The sequence below is a fragment of the Alexandromys fortis genome, unplaced genomic scaffold (assembly GCF_014885135.2).
Source record: "Alexandromys fortis isolate MF-2015 unplaced genomic scaffold, M_Fortis_MF-2015_v1.1 scaffold_214, whole genome shotgun sequence".
Classification (NCBI taxonomy): Eukaryota; Metazoa; Chordata; class Mammalia; order Rodentia; family Cricetidae; genus Alexandromys; species Alexandromys fortis.
Window position 1 is genome coordinate 738,901 of NW_026068100.1, and position 22,928 is coordinate 761,828.

Here is a 22,928-nt window from a genome sequence, read left to right on the forward strand (position 1 = left end):
AGAGAGAGAGAGAGAGAGAGAGAGAGAGAGAGAGAGAGAGAGAGAGAGAGAGAGAGAGAGAGAGAGAGAGAGAGGATTTCATCCCTAGGTATGAGGCCCCTGAAAGCATGTGCATGCCAACAACACTACATAGGTTTAGCAAGCTGTGCTTAGATTTCTACACATTCACACGGAAGAAAAAAGGGAACATAAACATGGGAGAGAAGAGATTGGGGACACAGGGAAGTGAGAGGAGGGAGAAAAGACAAAAAAGAGATAATATGATTACATTTCAATTAAAAATATAACTAATGAAATATATAAATAACCTTTACAAAAGGATAAATATGCTAACTCTAATATGCAGAGACTAGATGTAGAGAGACCGTCAAGGACTCTTGTTTTCTAAGATAGGTAAGAAGGAGAAGAAGGCATGGAGTGTTTGTAAACTCCAAGTGTCAATGGCTTTGAATTACTACTAGAAGGGACTCTCTTTCGATTCTATAAATTTGACAGAATTCATAACCAGACAAGATTTTCAAGATTATTCAGGTTAGTGTCTTATGTGATGGCAGGACTGTAGGTGTCTTTTATATAGGCAAGGTGTACATATGTGTGAGCAAGGTAAAAGTCTGACTTTAAACATACCTAGACACTCCGACACATGGGCCGTGGACAGCGTTCCTGTCTGAACACTGCTGAGTAGATGGCAGGAGAGAGAGTAGAATTATGCAAGTCTCTCACGTTTCTTTCCCACCAGCTCCATTTTGTTCACACAAGAAACTCTCCAAGGCGTATCTGGCACCATTACACACTGAGCTTGTGTTACACACTTATGTTTTGTCTTAATATCACCAAATGTGTCTACAGCAATTCAGAAATCCCCTTCATCTCAGAAGCATGCAAATCTAGTTCTTTGAACCAATAAAACAATTAAGACACAAGAATTACTGATTCTAGTTTTTTGAAACTCTCTATAAAAACATCTTACAAATCCCTTCCTACAGTGTAGACAGGCAGGTTTCACACACACACACACACACACACACACACACACACACAGAGAGAGAGAGAGAGAGAGAGAGAGAGAGAGAGAGAGAGAGAGAGAATATGAGGCAAAGGAAATGTAGTCCTTCCCTGACAGAATTTCTGTGCTTCCCAGTTTCACTCTGTTTGACACAAATGTCACGTGGGAAGAACCATGTGTGGAAACAAACCCATGCAACCGCACACTGAGGTGAGGCAGGGCCAGCCGCACCGCTGATATACCAGCAGTCTCTTCAGGGAGCCTTAGCAGCTGACTTGGGAACCACTAACAGTTGCCTTGGTTGAGGAATGTGTCAGATAAAGTTCCTGCCTGAATTCCTGACCATGAATAAGTGAGCACACCGAGTGAAGTGTTTCCTAGGGCTTGGGTCTGATTTCTCTGCACACCAGGGTGTGCTCACAGACCACCCACACACTGCAGAGAGACTGGGTGAGCTTGGCTGTCTTGGTCTTTGGACAACAGAGCTCTCTGTGCTCTGTTGTTTGATGTCAAAGAGGATTCAGGAGCAGAGAAGCCCAGCTCACTTGGAGGTTGCTGACAGGACAGTTCTGGGGATTGTACTCTCCTCCCATTCCCAACAGGATTAAATGAGACTCTTCGTAGACCTCTGTCGCTTATCTCCCTACGTCACCTGCCTCTCCTTCTTTGCCTAAAGCACAGTCTTCTGAGATGCTGTCTGACTGGAAAGTGACCCCTACTTACACTGAATTCATATAGTACTTGCTGTTTATCTGGATCCCTCAGCACCTCCAAGCTGTTTAGGTTTCAGCTTCAGAAGCAGCTCTTTGAGGGAAGCAGCAGTTCAAGCTATGCAGGAGACTATTGCAAGGCTTGTGCCCAGCTCTGCTGTATCCTGACTGAGTGATTGTTAGCAAGTTACTTAGCATCTATGGAGTCTCAGTATCTTCAGCTATAGTGACTGCCTTGTAAAATTCTCTTGAGGATAAAATAAGATAAAGTCTTCAAGGCAGTTGATATAATGATTGGCACTTAAATTATAGAGATTAAAAACTAATTCACTACATGGCTCAAAACTCAGACCACCTACATTCAAAGTCTGGCTTCACCACAACTAAGTTGTGTGCTTTTGCACACGACTGAGCTGCTCAGTGCTGGGCACACTGATTTGTATGTTGTCAAATGGTTGGGTTGTCCACTCATCAAGCTGACATTTGTTTGCCTATTTTCACTTCAAATATCAAGTTTTGGGTTTGGACTTTCTTTTGTCTAGGCAAGAAGGAGCTTTATTTCAGAGAATGAAATGGTTATATTTGCATTTGAATCCTTGAGGAGGATTGTTTCATTATACGTCCCAAGGAAAAACTGAGTGGATATGCACAAAGTAGGATGTACAGGTTTGAGTTTTTTTTTAATTTGTTGAAAACCAGGTCTGCGCAGGGATTAAAGTGTGCACCACTATGCCCAACCTAGTTATAGGGTTTTTAATAAAGCAGATATAACAGATGTAAGATTGATAAAGATATGCATAGAAAAGTGGACTTTCTTGCTGAAGGACTGGATCAGGAAGATGAGGGAGAAGTTAGTTATGCTGTTGATGAAAGTTTGACATCAGGTCCTGGCGTGTACTACGATGTCTTCTACATTCAGATAACAGAGGAGGCAAAAGAGGATTGGGGCTATATGGAATGACGAGTTCGTGACTAGTTTGCAATTCTCTGGGATGGCTGTATGGATCTGTTTGATGTACGAAGTAGAATCAGGAGGGAGAATGAGTAGGAAACAGAGCTGTAGTCAAATGGCTAGCCATGGGGAACTCTGGGTCAGTGAGTGTATCAAGCGGAAGAGCGGGCATCAGTCTGCAAGGGTCAGAGAATCTGTAAAGAGTAGTGAGAATTCGGTGGGAGGAAGTTATTTCTCAAAGTACAGGGAAGACAACCAAACTGGCGGAACCAGAGGTCAGTTAAAAGTACCCATAGGACTTGAAAAGTAGGAAATTAGTGGTGACTACAATTACAAACGTTTCCTGCATAGACTGGTCCTGGCTGTTCGTTCCTGAGAACATGTTAATTAATAAGTACAGCTATCTGAACGGGGAATTAACCCCAAGCTTCAGAGAAATGTGAACAAAAATGAATGGGCAAGAGAAGAGAGGCATAGACTAGTAAATGCATCTAAAATAGGGGAATAACTACATTATGTTTAATACAAATGGCAGAAGAACACAAGTCAAGTTTGTCCCATCAGCGCCAATTCTTACCTGGAGAGACCAATCCATACAAGTGACCACTCGATGCTTGGACCAATGTTCATCATAGAACTGACGAGAGAAGGAAAGGTTGGCTCCAGCCTGGACATCCCTAAGGGAGTTAAAGAGCAGAGGGAAAGTGAGCTTTCAGAACTGTTTTGGCTCTGCCAGGTTCGAGTGAAGCACTTTCATAGCAAAAGCATATAATACTCTCAGAAGGCAGAAGGTCAATCTAGGCAGCAGCACCTGATCCTGAGTAAATGAATTCAAGATATTCTTCCTCACGAAAAGCTCTTCTGCTGGCTCAGAAAGCTTCCGATATTTGCTCTGAGCCTGGTGTAAAATGTCCAAATTGTTTCAGGCTTTTATCTTAGTGAGTCCTGAAGCGTTTTTCTTCCCTTTAGTAGACTCTAGTGCAAAACAGAGTTATCAAAAATTCCCTTGGCCAGCAAGGGGGCTCAGCAGATCGATGTCCCAAGTTCAATTCCCTGACCCTATGGTTGAAGGAAACACCAACTCCCAGAAGTTTTCTTCCCGCCTCTACTCGAGTAACCACACTCTTACACACACTAAGATTAGATTAGTAAAATTAGATCTCCCTGCAATTAAAGGATCATAAAACTACAGGGCATTGTTTGATATCAATATTACCTTGTATGCTATTAGAGCCACAGTGATATACATGCTTCTCTCTGTGAACTGGGATGGGCTGTAGTAGCTGTCTCTAGGGGTGGCAGTAGGTGATTATTTCCGCCATGAGACTGGTCTGGTGGAGAGCGGGGCTGTCTCGAGAGTACTCCAGACATCCATGTCAGTCATGGGCTAAAAGAGCATTTTGTCTCAGAGGACTGGTTGCAATTTGGCCAGTGTTTATTTGGTTAATGTTCAACTGGCCTTGGTACTGCCTTTGAAGAACTCCACACATGCTTTAAGGGTCTGTGCGCTTAAATTGAGTAACCCCCGTTCTGTGCCAGTAGCTACTGGGAGTGCAGAAGAGTCTGCCTACAGTTCTTCAGTTCAGTTCAGGAAGCATGTCACCCTTCCTCCGTTCACTGTAGCCCACTACCTCACCTTGGTACTGTTCGCCTCTGTAGCTCTTGTTCAGAATGAGTAGTCTGCTTCAGAAAGCCTCTCTCCAAGCTCCGGTCTGCTGACATAGTATGATCTCCCTTTCTTTCCCGTAACTGGTACACCCTACTAATCCTATGGAAGCTCCAGCACTATAGGTTCAGGGAAGGGGTGCATGCAGTTTCATCCCCTTAGAAAACCAGGATGGCACTGGGCCATGCACTAAGATAGGGAGGGAGACCTTTAAAATCAATGAGTTGCTAGAAATGTCTTTTGTAAAAAAGCAAACATTGGTAGAACATGCAAATTCAAGATCCTGTTTATCTCTTCTGGGCAGTTAAACGATGACCACTTTTGAGAATGTTAGCAAAACACTCTTGTGAAATTCTTTTTCATGCCTCCTGTACGCTCTTTTCAGTATCCTCAATGTTGATGTCACACTGTCCTTTACAAATGCATCTGATGGAGACAGAGGAGGAGCGGATGGGGGGAGGTAGAAGAGTGCTGGGGGAGGGAACAGGAGGAGAGGAGGGAGGGGAAACTGACTGATGTGCAAAATAAATGAAAAAAATTAATAAAAAGAATGCATCTGAATCTCAGAAGTAATAATAAAAAAATCAGATCCGGTGCAAAAGGCAAGTGATCCTACTTTCATGACTTGTTTTCAGACAAAAGGTGTCTGTAGCTACAACTGAATTGTGTTTGTTTCTTAAGTGTCGTATAAAGCGCCTCCAGATATCCCATGGGGATGGCTAGCAGTGCCTGCCCTTTCTAACACGTACACCAATCGCAGTCACAGAGAAAGTCATATGCAGTCCCCTCCACCCATCTCTTTGGCTCCTCCTTGTTTATTTTATATGTAAATATCTTTTTTGCCATATATTTCCTATGTTTTCTAGAATGTCCACATGCATTTGTAACACAAACACGATCTTATAGGACCAAAAAGAAGATGAATGCTCCAAACTCTTGTTTCTCACTTCTGCTGTGACCATCTAGAACTCCTTTTAGTTTTCTCCAGTTTCCTGTTTGTTTAGTCAAGAAGACACAGTCTAGCCGATCTCCCACACATCTCTGCGGCTGCTCAGGAGAACGCCTTCTCCAGGGACAATGCCTGTGACTCTGTTTGTCTCTGGTACCTGGCCTGGGCTCCAGATATCAAGTTCAAAAGAATTTCCCAGGGTCACATGGTAATTACAGGGAAACGCTAAACCAGAAGTTAAAACCAATGCCCACAGCCAAAGCTGCTTGCTAAGTTCAATCCAGAAATTTGCTAGACTAAATAAATGTGTTTACAATCAGCGAGTAAAGCCGGGCTAACAGCACTGGAGAGCCTGAGAACGGAAGGGCACTTGAGCCCAGTACACGGCCAACTTGGGCAGCCTCGAGAGACCCCACATCCCAAGAACACTAAAGGCAACAGAAGCACCAGTTCATCACACTGTGCTTTTCCAAATGCATATAAGCAACGAACCCGTCTTTCTCCTCCAGCTCGCGACCGCTGTAGTCAAAAAAGATGTCAGAATCCTCAGCGAGTGCTCTTTCAATCACCCGGATGGTTCGGTCAAAGAAGATGAGGAATTCCTCTGAGTGCAGGATCTGCTGTTTTTCTTCCTCTGTCAGCTCCCTTGGAGGCGCTTTTTTTTGCAAGAGAGATTGTTGGGGAAGGAAAAGGGACAATTAATAAGTGTTCTAGAGAAATCCCACCCGTGAAAGAGCTTGCTTATCAAGAAAGATAATGTACGGGAAAGGAAAGCGTTGTTAATCAGGATTAAAACTGTCCTCACGACAGAGGTGTTGTGGGACATTTCGATTGTTCTCTGATGTTCCCAAGACTGCCCCAAAAAGCTATACCTTGAATCCGGGTGAAGCCAGTGATTAGCTGATAGAATTGGCCATAGAGAAGCCAGCAATGTGGATAGAGTAGACAACCAGGAAGGAAAAGGTGGGGACTAGAGTTTGTGCTTCCTTTTGGTTCTGCAAGGAGGGAAAAGATGTATCTCTTGTGGTGTTTCTGGCCAAAAAGCAATGTCAGCTGGTTGCTACACAGCTTCTCTGAGGTAGCATGTTTTTACCACAGCCTTTGACTCCTGAGTCTTGTTGATAAATAAAATGATAAAGACTTACTTTAAACCCACATATCACAGCCATGGCAGAGCTGGGTGACAGGACAGGAAGCCCCACCAGGCTGAGGCCTGAGGAGCCATGGGATAGTGGTGCTGACTGAGGGTCATGGGGCAGCAGACGATAATTAAAGTATCACAAGATCCATGTGCAGCCACTAAGCTGACAGAAAAACACCAGAAAGTGTTTGTAACTATCCTCCCTGAAGATTTCATGTCTCATCTATCTGCCATTTTGAAGAATTAAAAATAATTACAAAGGAGAATAGATTGGCATGTTTTAAGTTATTCATTCTAAATGTTACTTCCTTTCAAATTGAATGGGAAAAAAACTCAAACAGGGCAGAAAAATCCATTGTTAAAATTGTACTAATTAGAATCTATTGCAACACAGTGCAGAAGGCTTTCTGCTCCCCACTAGGTATTTCCACTGGACTTCCACTGGCTAGCTGGGGCATCGCTATGAAAATGTTGACTAGGTCCTTCCTAGTCACACAGGGCATCTCTGAAACATTCCATAGCTGCTTTTATGACTTAGAGTGTCTATTTACTTTTACCTTAATCTTATCTGGCTAAATTTGAAGATGCAAAAGGAGACAGGGCAATGAAATGGCTGACAGGGTTCCATAGAGTCTATAAGTCAGCTCGCCTCCATGTTGGCAGCGGGTCATATAAGCAATTCCTTCCGCAACCCTTTTTGTATACAACTCTAGGGGAGAGGTTAGGAACTCTTCCAGACTGGAGGAGCCTCTAGGGCAGGAATTTGCAGCTGAATCTTTATGGTCTCTAGAAACCCTACTTCTACCCCGAGCAGACAGCCAGGAAACACAGTTGGGTTGTCCTTCATTTCTCCAGAAGCCACCTCACAGGAGAGTCAGCCATCAAAATAACAGTTAGGGCCTAGTGGACTTTCTCAGAGATTCCCGAGACTTCTAAGGCCATCTCCACAACCAGGGCCAGGTTCTTTCTGACCGCATGGTGATAGGAATCTTTAAGGTACAGTCAGCTGCTACAAAACATTATAGAAGGTGTATTTGACTTGATAAATGCTATTCCAAGGTCATTGTCCTAAGAAATCTGGACAGTTAAGAATTCCTTCTGTAGAGCCACGACAGGGGATTTCTCTTGCCCCTGTGGTCTCCCGCTTCCTTGCCTCAGACCATGACACTGGGAGTTTGAAGAGACTCAAGACTCTATTCATAAACAAACAAACAAAAGCAAACCGAGAATGATTCTGACGTAGTTGATCCACACTTCAGAAATGCTGTTCAGTTAACAACATGGCGAACTGTGATCCATCAACCACGCAGAAGACCTGAAACCACAATCCACTCATCGCTGGTGGCAGCCCCAAACAGAATTCGGAACAGCTCTTTGACATTTAAGGTGCGCCAGGTGTGTTGGGACTTTCAAAAATTCCCACCAGGTTCTACTGTGTAGTCTTGTCCATATACCAGTCTGTGAAATGACGAAGGTGGTGATGTCGAGATTTGGAATTCAGTTTGAGATTCAGTAGAGGTCATTAATAAAGAGAAGGATGCTAAGAAACCAATATTTCCCTGGCCACTTACTTCTTATTTATTTCTTATTTACTGAGTTTAAACTTTTAGCAACACTCCAGTTTAAAACTATATATATATATATATATATATATAACATATACATATATATACATACACACATATCCTAAAGTAGATAAGCATTCAATAATAAATTATCAGGATTTATTTAATTTATTTATATATTTTCTAAGCCTTTTTGTGCGACTTAAATTGTTCCTTCTATGAGTAAAGTAAAGCTACTCAATGTGGCCAGGTGAAGCAAAGACCAAATCTGTAAACTGCTAGGTCCCATTTGTTGGGTTAATACTGTTAACAAAGTAATTAGCCTCACCAAACAAGGCTAGTGTGGGCCAAGCAAAAGTCTTTTATAAAGGTTCAGTCTTGACCACTGTTCATAGGTTCATAGGTGGTTAAGACATGCTCGAGATTAAGCACAGCAGCAGGGACTTCCTCTTGTTACCCTCCCCACTCTTCTACCCAATAGGAGAAAATTGAGAAAGTCTACTCTCTGTTTATCTTTTTGAACCACATCTATTTTACCCTGTATCTCCTCCTGCAAGTCTATTACCTTGAATAAAGAATAGTATCTGTGTAATTTTCTGTAATTCTTTTCTTGCCTACACCTTCTTGTCACTTTGATCTCAGCTCTCAAGACATGCAACCTCTTTTCTGGGAGAAACATAAATGACTGATCAAAGTGTCCCTAGCAGAGGCCGAGTCCAGGTAGGGGAAACAGCCGCCTCTCCAGACATTATCTTTAACAATACAATTTGGCCTGAAATCAAATTGCTGCTGAACAAAAACAAAGGATATACTTTATATCAAGCTTTGATGTCTAAAAGGGATCAAATGACATGATTTGTTTGCATGCATGTGCAGATGAGCATTTTCAAAAACTGACAAACAATATCCAACCTAGAAAGTAAAAACAAATCACAGCTATTTTTAATTAAAACCAATCTCTCATTGCTTAAAAATATTTAAATTGCTAAGTGTTATTACAATATAATGAGAACATAATGGAGTAGCCAGGATCTACAATCAAAAGATACACTGCGAAATAAAACCTCTTGGACAGAAAAATAGAGTCCTAGTTAATGGACTTCACAGTGCTTCAAGCACAGAGATCTAAAAGGATCAGCAGTGTCTTCTTTCCATTTGAGCCCCCAAATTCTCCTCAGAATACTTTTCCTGCAGCTTTCGCCTGTCCTTTACACCTGATGAAATATATATATCATAATATATTTGCTATCTATATTATGATCATAAAGAATTATATATATATATAAATTATATGTTATATATATATATATTTAAAACATGTTTGAGGTATGTGAAAAAGGTACAAATTAATTTAGAATCAAAGCTACATTAGAGCAAAGTGTGGGTATGGATTAGATAATATTTCATTTGGCCTCCTAACACAAAACATGGAGAATCCTTTTCAGGAGCTGATGGCTAACAAAGCTTATCCACTTTTGAAAGAAGAATCTCCATAAAAAGTAGACTGTAGATATAACTTACATGGTATCCAACAAGCAAGACAATTTATAAACTTACCCCATTACATTTCACCTGAATAACATGTGTGAAAGAGAAGCATTAGACTCATGAAATGCTTAAAAACTTATAAAAATTTAGAAATTATATGAATTTTTGTCCTGCAAAATTAAAATCTAGTATAAATTTTATTTGGAATCTCCTTTTATTATTCAATTATATAAATGCTAATGTTGCTTAGTCTTAGATATGAAGTACATTTTTTATGTCCATTTTAAAATGGTTCTGTCCTATTGGCCATGTTTTCTTCACTTTTCTGATATGAACTTAGCTTCTCCTTCACTGGTCCCACTCACCGTTTTCTCCAGCTCTTGTTTGCTAGGGTTCTAGAGCATTTGCCTCTACAAAGACAAAAGGCATGTAATGAAGCTCACACTTTATACTGAATATTTTAACTTCATTTTGTGCTTGCTTACATATGTAGGTGTCTTGTGGGGTGTGAGTGTGTGTGTTTGTGTGTGTGTGTGTGTGTGCATGTCAGAAGTCAATATCAGGTGTCTTTCTTGATCACCTTTCCATTTTTGGGGACCTCAACCTCTTCAGTTGTCTAGATTGGCCACCCAGCTCCTGGATCTGCTGGTCTCTGCCTCCCCAGTGCTAGGATTATTGACAAGAACCTGGCTTTTCACATGGGCACTAGGAACCCAGATTCAGGATGAGTTTGCATTGTATATCACTCATTGACGAAGCCATCTCCCCAGCTCCTTAATCTTGCTTTTAAGTTGAGATTTCCATTTGTAAAATACCTATTTCATAAATAGCCTGCCTTGTTTTCAATCCATCATTACATTGGAATATAAAATCATGGTGTTTAAAAGATATTTTTTGTAAGAGTATCTAAAAGATAAAAATAAGTAACCCATGTAGCCAATGAAAACATCAGATACAGTTGGGGCAGTGGCCCTAATGGGAATTTTACAGTACAATCAGTTCATAAACAGCAGCAGGCAACCAAATGAAACCAACGCAGACAGACATTTGTCTCTGAAGTTAAGGCGAGGCTTACGGCTCAGTCTGGATTTACAGGAGTGAGGGCTCCAATCCTCTTATTCGGACTCTCTTAACCTAACAAGGACGTACAGAGAGTTCCCAAGTTCTGATGAAAAGTTGAAGAGTTGCCTGCAAGTTTGTATACTTTTTCCTGCAATAAAATGCATCTGGCAAAATAGCAAATCAAAACTATGTTTCTTTATACTTAGTGCATTTTGGTGTCAGATGGAGAAATATGTAAAAATAAAAAACTAATGCATATTGAAATTCTTTCTATTTCTGTTTTAATTCAAGAAGGAGGAGGGGGAGTAGGAATGAAAGAAAGGGACGGAGGGAGGGAGGGAGGGAGGGAGGGAGGAAGGAAGGAAGGAAGGAAGGAAGGAAGGAAGGAAGGAAGGAGTTTCCTAAAATGTGTTTCCTGGTTTAGAAATGTGTTTGTCAAGTTTTTTAGCCCAGAGCACATTTTTATGGCTGAGAACTAAGCCCCCTAAAGGCAGGGTTCCCCATGGGAGTGCTGACGCAGCCCTAACTACTGCAGCAGTCCTGTGAATGGCGCCAAAATTAGATCGGCTAGAGAGTCTTCTAAAAGTTTTTTTTTTTTTTTTTTTTTTTAGCCAGATAGTTTGATGCCAATATAAACATGGTTTAACCCATTATGTGCTAATTTGCAGAAACGCCATTAATAGAGAAAGAGGCACACCGTGCTGTGGTAACAGGAAATGTTCTTTCAAACTTCTTTTTGACTTTTAGTATGGCTTTAATCAATTCCATAAAGCACGGGGAGCAGTTAAAACTGAAGAGTGTTTTTGCTTGGAACTTAAGAAGGAGGTGCTTGGCTTTGCCAGGAAGATGGTTTGGGGATTGGGTTTGGGGGTGGGGTGGCAGTGGGGAATCCCTGCCAAGGCCTACAAGAACTCCATGGTTGTGTGTTACTGGGCATGTTTTAAGCTGTTCTGCAAAAGGAAGCGAAAGCATTTCAATAGATCCTGGCTTATTGTGTCCCTGGCTGTACCCGTGATAGCAGCATTCATTTCTCTGGCTTAAAAAAAAAAAAAAAAGATGTTTTGAGTAGAAGTTTAAGTGTGGAATCGCTCCCATTGAATCTGTTTAGGGTAAACCCGATTCCTTCTATGGATATGACTGCTGAGACTTTGAATCTTTTTCCTGTCCTCAGTCACTCCCGAAATCCCCTCCTAGACACCTGAAGGTGGGCACGGTAATCGCCCTCCTGATGGTTCTTTGACACAGAAAAGGCTGTTTGCATATTTTGATTTCAAAGCTATGGGCTACAGCAAAATTGAGCATAGGGAACTGGGGCACGCAAGGCTGTACCCTCACGGGGAGCACACAGCTACAGACCTTGCACTGTAAGGCAAGGCCACTAATAATAATTTGGCAAACTCCTATACAGTGCTTATTTTGTGCCAAGTTGTTCCATATTAGCCCCTTTGAGTCTTATGTAAAAACACAAACTTAGGAGGTAGGTATTATCTCTGCTTGCCAGATGAGGAAACCCGGGCCAAAAGAAAGAAAGTCAACCAAGTTAGTCATTATGGACCATGCAGCTAATGAGTGGCAGAGCCAAGATTTGATCCAGGTACCCTGGCTGCAGACGCCTTTCTTGTCCTCACTGTTTTACACTTGCTTTTCTATAACTGAGTTTGCATAAAGAGAGTCAAGACAAAATTGGACGCACGTGCAGAACTCAAATAGGCCTTATCAGGAGACAATTTTTATTTTTAAATATTTTTTTTAGATTTATTTATTTTCATTTTATCTGTAAGAGTGTTTTGCTGGCATATATGTCTGTGTACTTGTGTGACTGTTGCTCACAGAGGCCAGGACAAAGTGCTGAATCTCCTGTAACTGGAGTTACAGATGGTTGTGAGCTGCGCTGGTGCTGAGAATTGAACTCTGGTCCCCAGGAAGAGCAGCAAATGCTCTCAGCCACTGAACCTTCTCTCCAGCCTTAGGGGACAATTTTTAAAAGTTAAGAAATCTCTCCCCATTTGGTCTGCCGACCTCTAAGTGTGCATGGATTTCAACTGTGGGGACTCCAGACTGGATGGATTTTTCTCATGAAAATACACGCAGCTAGAGCAAGCACATGGGCTCAAGACACACATTCCTTCAAAACTCTCCCATCGAGCCCTTGTCACGCACCCAGCCACAGTCACGGCAATCTTTAAAATTTTAAATATTAACTGAGATGCTTCTAGACTTATGTTGGTCTGTACTTGAGGAGCCTAGTTGAATGTTTAGGAGACCCTTCCAACCTGCACTCCCTTCTGCAGGGACCACTCACCGTTTTTCAGCAATAACGACAACTCAAAGTCTCTCTGTCTCAATGAATGAGAGTCTTGTAGTAAAAGAAAAAAAAGTCTAAGGAAATGTCATGAAGATGGCACTGTAGTATATCATAGATTTGTAGAGTCAACCTACGTCTTGGCTCATGCAAGATTCAACCTACCTTTTAGCTCATGTACTTGTAAGTGAATTATGCATCCTGTGGCAGGTTCTTGCATCTTCCTTATCTTAGCTCCCTGCCAGTAAAATAGGGACAGCAATACTCTATGCCTCCAAAGGACATTTTGAACAGCAGACATCATATTTTCAACTGCTTCGAAGAGAGGTAAGTAGACTGGAAGCCCTTAATCAATGCTAGCTTTTGTTTTGTTTTCTCTTTCCTTCCAATGCTGGAATCAGAACCAAGGGCATTGCTTGCTACAAAAGTGCTTTACTGCTGAACCCAATCCTCAGTGCTAGTAACTATTATTGCTGACGTATGTCCAAGGTTTTTTGCCCAATATGGGCAGAGTTCTGGAAGAACACTTTGAACTGTAGTAATTGCTGATAATGTTTCCATACAGAGCATATGTAAAACTTGAGAAATAATTGATAAAATAATCGCATTCGCCCCTCTTCCTCATGATTATCTTTCATGGTCTAACATGACAACCGAGAGTTTGTCTTATTTTTATCTCTAAAATATTTAATAACCACTTAACTGGAGTTGTCATTGGCACTGAAGTTGGTTCCATGTCATTTGTTTGCGTCTGTTTGAAAACAACTAATGCTTGCCCTGCAGATTCCAGTGAATGTTTGTAAATGTATCAAGTGTCAAACAAAGTCCTATGCAAAGGGGGTGTGAGCTAGCTTGATTTCTTCTATCATCTTTTAGTTTGGAAAAGGCAACAAAAACCCAAAATAATTGCCCAGTTTAACCCCCCCCCCCCCGACCATACCTTCCTTCACTTCCTGCTTTTTGTCTTGATTTTCCAGCTCAGAGTCCTGGCCGATTTTGGGTTCCACCATCTCCTCATCTTCCTCATCCTCTAGAAAGAAGGAAGAGAAAAGCACAACATTTTCATCTTGAAATCAAAGTCTTTGACTGATGGTGGGAGGTAGACTAAAGGGCAAAGTTGCAGCCATTTAGGGCAACTTCTAAGCAAATCACTTCACAGAAAATGCCAGACAAATGTTCATGAATATATGAATAAATTATCTTCCAAATGGACCTCTTTGAAAGTCTCCCAACCTGCTGGGAAAACCGCACCAAGCAGGCACCTGTTATGGTCCCCCCCCCCCAGCCCCTGAGCACATGGGATGTCTTGAGATTGCCTCCTTGACCTCTGAAGCTTCCTTGGAGATGGCCCAGGAACAGGTCTGAAAACGTTTCCACCTGGAGCCCTTGCCAAGCAAGGGACACCTGCTGCCCAGATGACTCATTTCCAATTTCACTTTTGCCAAATCAATTTGCTTTTGACCTACAGGAAAGGGTTAAATATGGGTCTAACCCCAGGTCAAATGCCATTGGCAAGTAAACAACCAGAGATAGACCCCCAAAGTCAATGCCACTGGTCTGGGAGAAAACAACCCATCCCAAATGACATTTGTACATTTACAATAGTTCGTGCATTAATGTGGATTTAATGAGCACGAACAAATGGACCCAGTCAACTGCCTTGGCCAGATGTTACCATGCCCTTTCTGCTCTATGCAAATGTGGGTCTCTCCACCTGCCTCCCTCAGAGGAGTACTTGGGATCACTGGCCAAAACACAGGCGTTAGGAAACAAGGTGTTACAAGAAAGTCTAACTCACAGATCTAAAGTGATTTAAAAAAAAAAGGCTGAAGGCTATTTTCCTGGATTTTGAATATAGTATTACATTTTTAGTAGGTGGTTCATTACATTGGTTCAAGTGGAGTTTAAAGAAATCACTTCTCCCCTTCCCTTCTACACATTCATTCACTAAATGTTTACAGAATTTATGTAAGATCCCAGCTCCCTGGAACCTTCAAACCCCTAACAACAGATTCTAAGGACGTAGCAACACAGGTTTTTACTAAGCAGGGAGGAAATGCCTTATTAAGGAAGTCATGAGTCCATGGACTAGTTTAGGGAGCCTGTGTCTCCCCAGAAATGGCCACCATAAAAGGACCACATGGAGGTGACCTTTGGGAATTGAGGAACTGAGTTGTGCAAAGATCTAGGGGAAGTATGATGATAGCCCACACTTCTTTTTCGGTCTGTGGACTGAGAGGTTAAGGTCCAGATGCCTTTCTTTTTAGCTCTACTGAACCGAGACGAGGAGGTACGGTTCCGGCAGAGCTCTCATCTACACACTTGCATCCTCAAGTTCTCAAACCCGAAGGCATTTCGTCAGATGGCCCTGCATTAGTCATCCTTAAATGGTATCAATTTCTTGCCTTGATAGATAGAAAGGCTTTTACTTTAAACACTAGCTCTTAGAAGAGTTAAAAAGCCTATCATAATAGAAAGTCTCTGAGAGTTTATTGGAAAAATATTATTCTATAAGGTACTTGGCTATAAAAAGTTCTGTGATACAATGTGTTAGTATATGCATAGAAGAATGCAGGCAAGTCATACTCTGTGCAATTCCTTAAATAAAAAACCCTTCCCCTGAGAGTACGCTTTCAGTTTGTATTTTTTTTAAAGCACAGAAATGTGTCCTGTGTTTACAATATGCAAAATGCCATAACAGAGGACCATAAACAACAGAGAACAATTTTGAAAGGGCCTGTCTTTTTAAAGTGGCTATGAACCATTTGTAGATATTAATTTTTAGTGACCACAAAGTTCCTTGTCTATCAGCCCTTTAAAGACATAAAGTAAGCTTTTCAGTGGACTGGTCGAGGAGATAACGCACAAGAGGCTGCTTTGTGTCTCTGAATACTGATATGTTTGCCTTGCTCAGCAAAGAGAGTGTATTTTCTTAAAACTCTGGTTTCCTTTTTGGTACACTTGGAATAACTTCTGCTGAGACCATTTTCAAAACAGTTCAATAACTTTAAAGAAAGAAATTTATGTAGACCCTCTGCAGACTACTGATATATGACTTGGCCTCTCATTCATACCCAGTTACATTTCCTTGGAGATTGGAGAGGGAAAAAACCCTTACCACCCATGTATGATTTCCTATAGCCAGGCCCACATACGAAATTAAAACTAGTGGCAGAAGCTAATTACCTGTCAGTCTGAGGGGCTCACTTCATACACTGGCATCTTTAGACACATGATTTTATTTAGCTCCATGTTCTGCCACCTCCAGTTGCCACCTTCATTTCCCTGGTCAGAAAACTCACTGTCCACTACTGTCCTCCTTTCTGGAGACTTTCTAAAGGGCTTGGAAGTGATGGTATTTATACAGCAACCACACATGACATGCCCAACACAGGACTGCCCTGTGTCTGAGCTCTATAGGAGTTAGTTTCCTCTGCTAATCCTTCATGCAGATAAGGCCAGGGCAGCCAATTTTAACATGCCACAGTCTTTACCTGACTTGCCCTTCTAGCCTTACAGAGTCAGACTATTAGTGGAAGAAGATTTATCACTGTTTGGCAATATTATACCACAACCTCCAGTGTAGTGCCTAGAGAACTCTCTGTTGGTGACAGGTGGGACGGTGTGTGTGTGTGTGTGTGTGTGTGTGTGTGTGTGTGTGTGTTTCTCCCTGAAGCCAGAAGGGAGACAGGGTAAAAGCAGGGCCTTGGCAGACTAGATGGTCCCACCTCACACTTTGTCTTTGGGCCCTGGGAGCGAAAGTGGAGCAGACAACTAGAATATATTTAGGGTATTATGGAGTTAGCGTTAGTGCCCAATATGCTGGCTAGATTGTTCCTGAGGACCCATGTCTGGATTCTCTTGGTCAATGGCCCTTTTACAGACTGTTCCTTCCGCCTCCTGTTGATTCTATAAGTACCAGATTTCCTTCTAGTAAATTCCACCAGAGGTGGTGTCAGCACTAGATTTCCTTCTAGAGAATCCCCCTGGACCTGAGCCTGCTGCCTGCAACCAGAGCCCTCGGAACACAAGACAGCCCTCTGTTTTACTGGGCCTGCAGGCTGTTGCTTTCCCAGCCCTCCCGAGACCTGCAAAGCCTGGGGGTAAGACCGGCTGAGGGCCTGGCCACAGCGCTTGCTTTTTGGTTGTTGCTTTTCATGAGAGGGCTGTTGGTTCCTCCATCTGCCACCTCAGGGAGACAGCTAGTCTGGGTCAGGTGGAAAATGGAGGGAGAGAGCACTGAGGGCCATGTCACTCCATCCTGGTCTCCAAAGGGCATCCTGTTGCTGCCCAGAGTGGGAGGCCCAAAGCAATTACCACAGGACTTTGAAGTGAACAGGTCAATGGCCGTCCGATCACTTTATACACCCCTAAGAAAAGCGATTGCTGTTTTGCTATTTAAACTGCATTACATCATCCATTCTAATGTGAAAAGTTGTGAATGCTGGAATTAATAAAAGAATTTGTGGCTCATGAAATCAGTAGGAACTGCTTCCAGAAAGAAAAAGAGATGGCAAAGATACCAAGAGAACTCTAGTTACTAAGGAGCCTTTGACAGCACATGGAGAGGTAGGAAGGAATGCTGTTCATTTTGTCTTTTCATTGTTTTCTTTTTTATTAATTAAATCTGTTCAGTTTAGTATATATTTCACATATATATGATATATACTGATTATTTCCCCTCCCACCTTTCATAACTAACCTTCCCATTCTTCTAAACCCCTTTCTTACAATTTTTTTCAACATTCCCATTTTTTTTTTTTTTTGGTTTGTTTTGTGACCCTCTGACTTGAAGCAGAGCCATCTGTGTGACCAGGCATTTGAAGCTCCGTTGGAATAATTCTGGACTCGGCAGTCAATTCTCAACTGAAGACAATGACTCCGCATCTCCCAGAGCCTATCATAGGCAGTCATTAGGAGTAAGGGGTAGGGACCCATGGCTTCTGCCTTTGTCTGTCACTGAGAGTTGACAGGGCCAGTCTTGTGAAGGCTCACTGAAAGCAACTGCCATGAGCTCACGATTGTGATTGGTGTGTCATGTCCAGATGACAGCACTTTGTGGTTCTAGCCTTCTCTTCCAGCTCTTTCATTCTTCCTAGCTCCTCTTCCTGAGTTTTAGAGATAGGATATGAAAGTCTTTCTTCGGGTCTTAGCATCTTGGGCAGCTATGAGTTGTTGAAGGAGCTGCGGGCCTCTTCCCACAGTCTGGCTCCCAGCCGCCTGGATAGCTTATACCCGAAATAACAACACACAAACTGTATACATTTAAACACTGCTTGGCCCATTAGTTTCAGTTTCTTAACTCATTTCTAATAATCTGTGTTGCACCACAAGGTGCACTTACCAGGAAGATTCTAGCCTACGTGCATCCTGGGTCAGAGCTTCATCACATCTGCCTCAGAGAGAAGAGCTATCCAGTCTGAGCTCACTTCCTCTTCCTCCCAGCATTCTGTTCTGTTTACTCCACCCACCTATGTTCTAACCTATAAAATGGGCCAAGGCAGTTTCTTTATTAGCCAATGACCTTCCTCCATCAATGAGTCTTTCTGTACTTACATTTATTCACTGCAAGGAGCAGTTTCTTTGTTAAAGCTGATAGAGGATTTTTTTCTATATGCATACATATAGATATTTAGAAGGTGCTTTAGTGCTATGTCAATTAAACTAAACAACAGTAGTAAGTTCCCTCACCGACCTATGACCTCTCTGTTATCATTGATGGGACTATCACAGTAACAGTCATGGACTCTCTCCTGTGAAGCTGACCTTGTAACCAATCAGAAAGCAATTGGTTATGGCACATGTGGGCATATATGTTGCCTGGAAGATTGGATTTACAGATCATAGGGTTCACAGCTAGACGTGATAAAGATTTCCTAAATGTATGTATAGAATATGAACCATTTTTAGTCCTCATAACCCTTGCTTGGCCCCTCCCTCTCCAGCTGAAATCCTTCTTCTTCCCAACAATCCCCCTTCATACTTTGATGTTCTTTAAAAAGATACCAATGAAGCTCTCATGGCTTTCTGGGACAGCTTGACTCCCATGAGCAGGCTTTTTTCCTAGCCAGCCCTGTAGAGCAACAGGATGCTTTAAAAATAGGTGATACCTTCTGATTTTAACATTACAGAGGCAAAATGAAAGCTGGAAGGCAGTAGGTGAGACCAAGTCAGAGGACAAGCAGAAGACTGGCTGTAGCCAGACTGAACCCCAGAGGATGAGGCCTTGACCCCAGCTGGCTGGCTGGCCGAGGGGAGGCGCTAACCTGAGCCGTGAGTCGCCCCATGTATTTGTGCAGTGGATAGATGGTGAAGGCTCTTGCACAGAGCGCACTAGAGGCGTCCCGTCTGTGGACCAACACTGTATACAGCTTGCCAACTTCACCCAAAGTCTGAAGAGAGCCACCCTTCTAATCCATGTCACAGCGGCCAAAATAAAGTATAACATGCACCACTGAATGCTTGCACAGACCGAGCGGAGCACCGTGAGCTCTAAAATATGCGGGAAAGACAGATTTTGTGGGGTTTTCAGTAAGAACTTTGTTAAATATACTACATGCTAATATTGGAAAAACCTTCATTTTCTGGACTAGAAAAATTTGGCCAGAGGAAAGAAAACATACATTTCTCATCACACAGAGCACCCCTGTTAACACTCCTGGCCACATCAGTTCTCTCCTAAGGCTCTAACATGACACTACTTGGAAACTTTGCTTCCTGTCACCCAAGACATTGCAAATGAGAGGAAATGAAAGAAAATATTCAAATGGAGGTGAGGCCAGAAGAGAGTGCTTTAGTGGGTGTTTCTGGAACATATAATTGTGCTGATACATGCTATGTGCAGTGAATACATTGTGGGGGAGAATAGATGGGATCAATCAGTGTACATGGGGAGCAAAGCATTGTTCAGAAACAGCCCTTCTGGGAATAACATTTACATACAATGTTTGCATCTAGGAGGGGCCGGCTGATTTTTGTTTTCATCAGTTTTCAGCTTTAAACATCTTCAACAGTTCCCTATTAGCTCAGCACTTAAGGTCCATTGTTATAAGACTCCAATAGAATTCTTCTTTGTCTCTCAAATCAGAATAGTTCTGTGTGGAATAGACCAAGTATGTTGTTGGTACACCCACTCTTCAGCCTCTCTTACCCTCCCCTCTCATCAGTCTTCAACTGTCTAGTCCTGGCCTAGGTCTTGTTATGTTAGTCCACCTGGCCTCAAACCCACAGAGATCTCCCTGCCTCTGCCTTCTCAGTACTGATATTAAAGGTGAGAGCCATCATGCCTCTGTCCCCTCTTTTTAGTCTCTCATGTTTTCTTATCTTTTCTCTTCTCCCTTCCTTTCTCCCCTCCCTTCCTCCCTCTCCTCCATTTCCCTCTCTTCCCCTTCTCTTCCTTCCCAACTCGTTTATCCTCTCCCCTCCCCTCCTCCATTTCCTTCCTTCTCTTCCCCTCCCCTCCTCTGCTCTCTTGTCCCCTATCCCCTTCTTCTTCTCCTCCCTCTCCTCCACTCCTTCTTTCTCCTCTTCTCCTCTCCTCTCCTTTCCTCTTCTTTCCTTGTCTCTTCTTTCTCCTCTTCATTCAGTCAGTCTTCTCTTTTGCCAAGTGGGCTGAACCAGCCCAACTCCGGAAAGTGTCATTGTCAATGTACTCTGTGTGGAGAGGACCTGCTTGAGTTGTGTAGGAATCTGTAAGGCTTTTCTTGGTAGTCCTGTCACACACGCACACACACACACACACACACACACACACACCAAAAGCAATTGAAAATGTAATTTCTAGCTTCTTGGAAAGGAAGAAGTACACATACTTTCTCTCTAGACTTAAATCCCTTTTCTGCTTCCTATTGTTTTTGGGCAGTTCTATAATTTGTGTCATCCACTAGGTTTTGAAGAGATGCAGACCTGCAGTCCCCTTCAGAGGGAGACTTGTTGATGAGAATTAAGCTAGAGTAGAAGGAGCAGAGAGAATACAGTCCTTAACTTTCAACAGTGACTGTAGGTGTGGCCCAAAGGAAGGCAAACATCATGATCTCCAGGCACTAACTGTTTTTGTGTTGTGTTGAATCATGAAATCACAGTAAAAGAGTAGAAAGTATTTATACACATTGTTTCCCAGCAAAGATCCTGTTTCTATGGAGAAAGTGGTACCTTTTGCCCTGAGAATCCTAATCACCACTAACCTGGTTTCCAGATCAGTTCCCACACCAATGGCCCCTGCAGGCCACCCCGTTATCTTATGTTCTCCAGCATTTAGTAATTATTTCTATAGTTACTATGTAGTAATTGAGAACAGAACTGATTTCTATAGTTCTGAGTTTTCTCCTCCCTCAGATTCTAATTTTTAGAGTAGTATCTCTTGCTCATATCTGTATGCCCAAACATGAGTGTTGATTAAGTTCGTTGGTTTATATTAGATCCCGGTGAGTTCTAGTTTCCCCAAACTGTTCTAAAAAATGACTTTCTCATCTTCCCCACTTTCAAAATGGCATAGCACAGTCCCTTTTCTTGGTTGTTGGTCTCACTATTGACAACAACTCTCTTCTAAACTCATTGAGAGAATGACTACTCCCATTGGAAAAGTCATCATTGTCTCCCTTCCTATCTTAGTTCCTGGTCACTAGATATTTCCTGACCACCTTCCATGTGTTCAGCTCAGTCCCAGCTATTGTTCTTCTAAACAATAACAACAACAACAAAATCAGTGGCTATAAACTTATAGGACGAAATACACCGAGTTCTGTGGTAAATGTTTTATATCACTTAACCTGTTTAATCTTCATAACTCAGTAAGGCTGCCACGCTTAGCTTTCTGTACACACGAGCACACCGGGGCTTAGAAAGGCAAGAAGATCCAGCTGGGCTCAATAAGCTAGAGGAAGCAGCAGAGCCAAGACTCAAACCCATATTTTTCCAACACCCAGTCTCCTTCAATTTGCTAGTAAATTGTACCAAACAGTATAAAGAGGAAGGGAGAACTGTAACTGACATTTGTGGCTTTGACCACCCAGAAGTCACTCCCCTACTTCCTGGGATAACAGCCCCTCCATTCTTCAGCGGACACATGCTTCTTGCTTCCAGCCAAGTCAGTCCTCCCTAAGATTCCTGGGAAGACTGTGAATCTCTAGCTGTGGCCAGTGAGGCTGGGTCTCAAAATTTGGGCTTTTTATACTATAGTGGAGGGACCCATAAATTTGAATATTTCAGAGGAGGCTGGATATACTGTTAATAACTAAGCTGTGGTAACAGGTATGCTTGAAGACTGTCTGGACAAACTGGAACTTGTGGTTACTGCATACACCAGGAAGGCAAATATCTCTCCTTCTCCAGATTAATCAACGGTCTTGGGAAATTCAAGATGTGTTACCCCTACATAAAAGAAGTAAACTATTCTTTCCTATTGGAGTGGGTTATGATTCTAGGTAATACAGTACTCCCAGCCACCCTAACCCTAAGAAAACAGACTCTCCCCTTCTTGGGCTGATGTTGTGCCTATAGCAAAACCACATTGCCCTGACTTCCCTAGGTGGAGCTTGAGGAAGAAGGAAGAAATAAAGCAAGCCAGACCCAGAGATGTGCAATGATAAGTCTGGAACCCCACAATGATGGTTACTATTGACTGTCAATTTAACAGCATCCAGAGTCACCTAAAAAGCCAACCTCTGGGCATACCTATAAGGGAATGTCTAGATTGGATTATGTGAGGTGAGAAGACTCACCCTAAGTGTGGGTGGGCTTTCAATGGTTTAGATTCTGGGCCGAATAAAAAGGAGAAACAGTAAGGAGCATGAGCGCTCATCTCCCCTGTTTTCTGACTGTCGATGAAGGATGTCCAGCTGCTTCGGGCTGTTGGTACCACTTCTGTGTCATGATGGAACACACTCCCAAACTGTGAGTCAAAATAACCCTTGCCTTTTTGAGAATTTTATCTTCAGGTGTTTGATCACAGCAATGAGAGAAATGCATAACACACACGGTGTCTTCTACCCAGGAGAACTGCCCCCTTCCATCCTAAATGACAGAGCAGCTCAGCTCACTGCACTGCACCCACCCTGGTTTTGAAAATGAACATGTGCAAGTATGTATG

The 22,928-nt window shown here is 42.4% G+C and overlaps 1 protein-coding gene across 2 annotated transcripts in view; it reads right to left on the reverse strand.

The window, feature by feature from the left end:
- Dync1i1 (dynein cytoplasmic 1 intermediate chain 1) overlaps window positions 1-22,928 on the reverse strand; it is a 300,797-nt gene that overhangs the window by 107,846 nt on the left and 170,023 nt on the right. For both annotated transcript variants that reach the window (XM_050123836.1, XM_050123835.1), the window contains exons 6-8: window positions 13,782-13,871; window positions 5,776-5,938; window positions 3,246-3,345 (exon numbers count right to left, since the gene is read on the reverse strand). In XM_050123836.1, coding sequence (XP_049979793.1) covers window positions 3,246-3,345; window positions 5,776-5,938; window positions 13,782-13,871 — 353 coding nt within the window. The remainder of the gene's footprint in view (window positions 1-3,245; window positions 3,346-5,775; window positions 5,939-13,781; window positions 13,872-22,928) is intronic.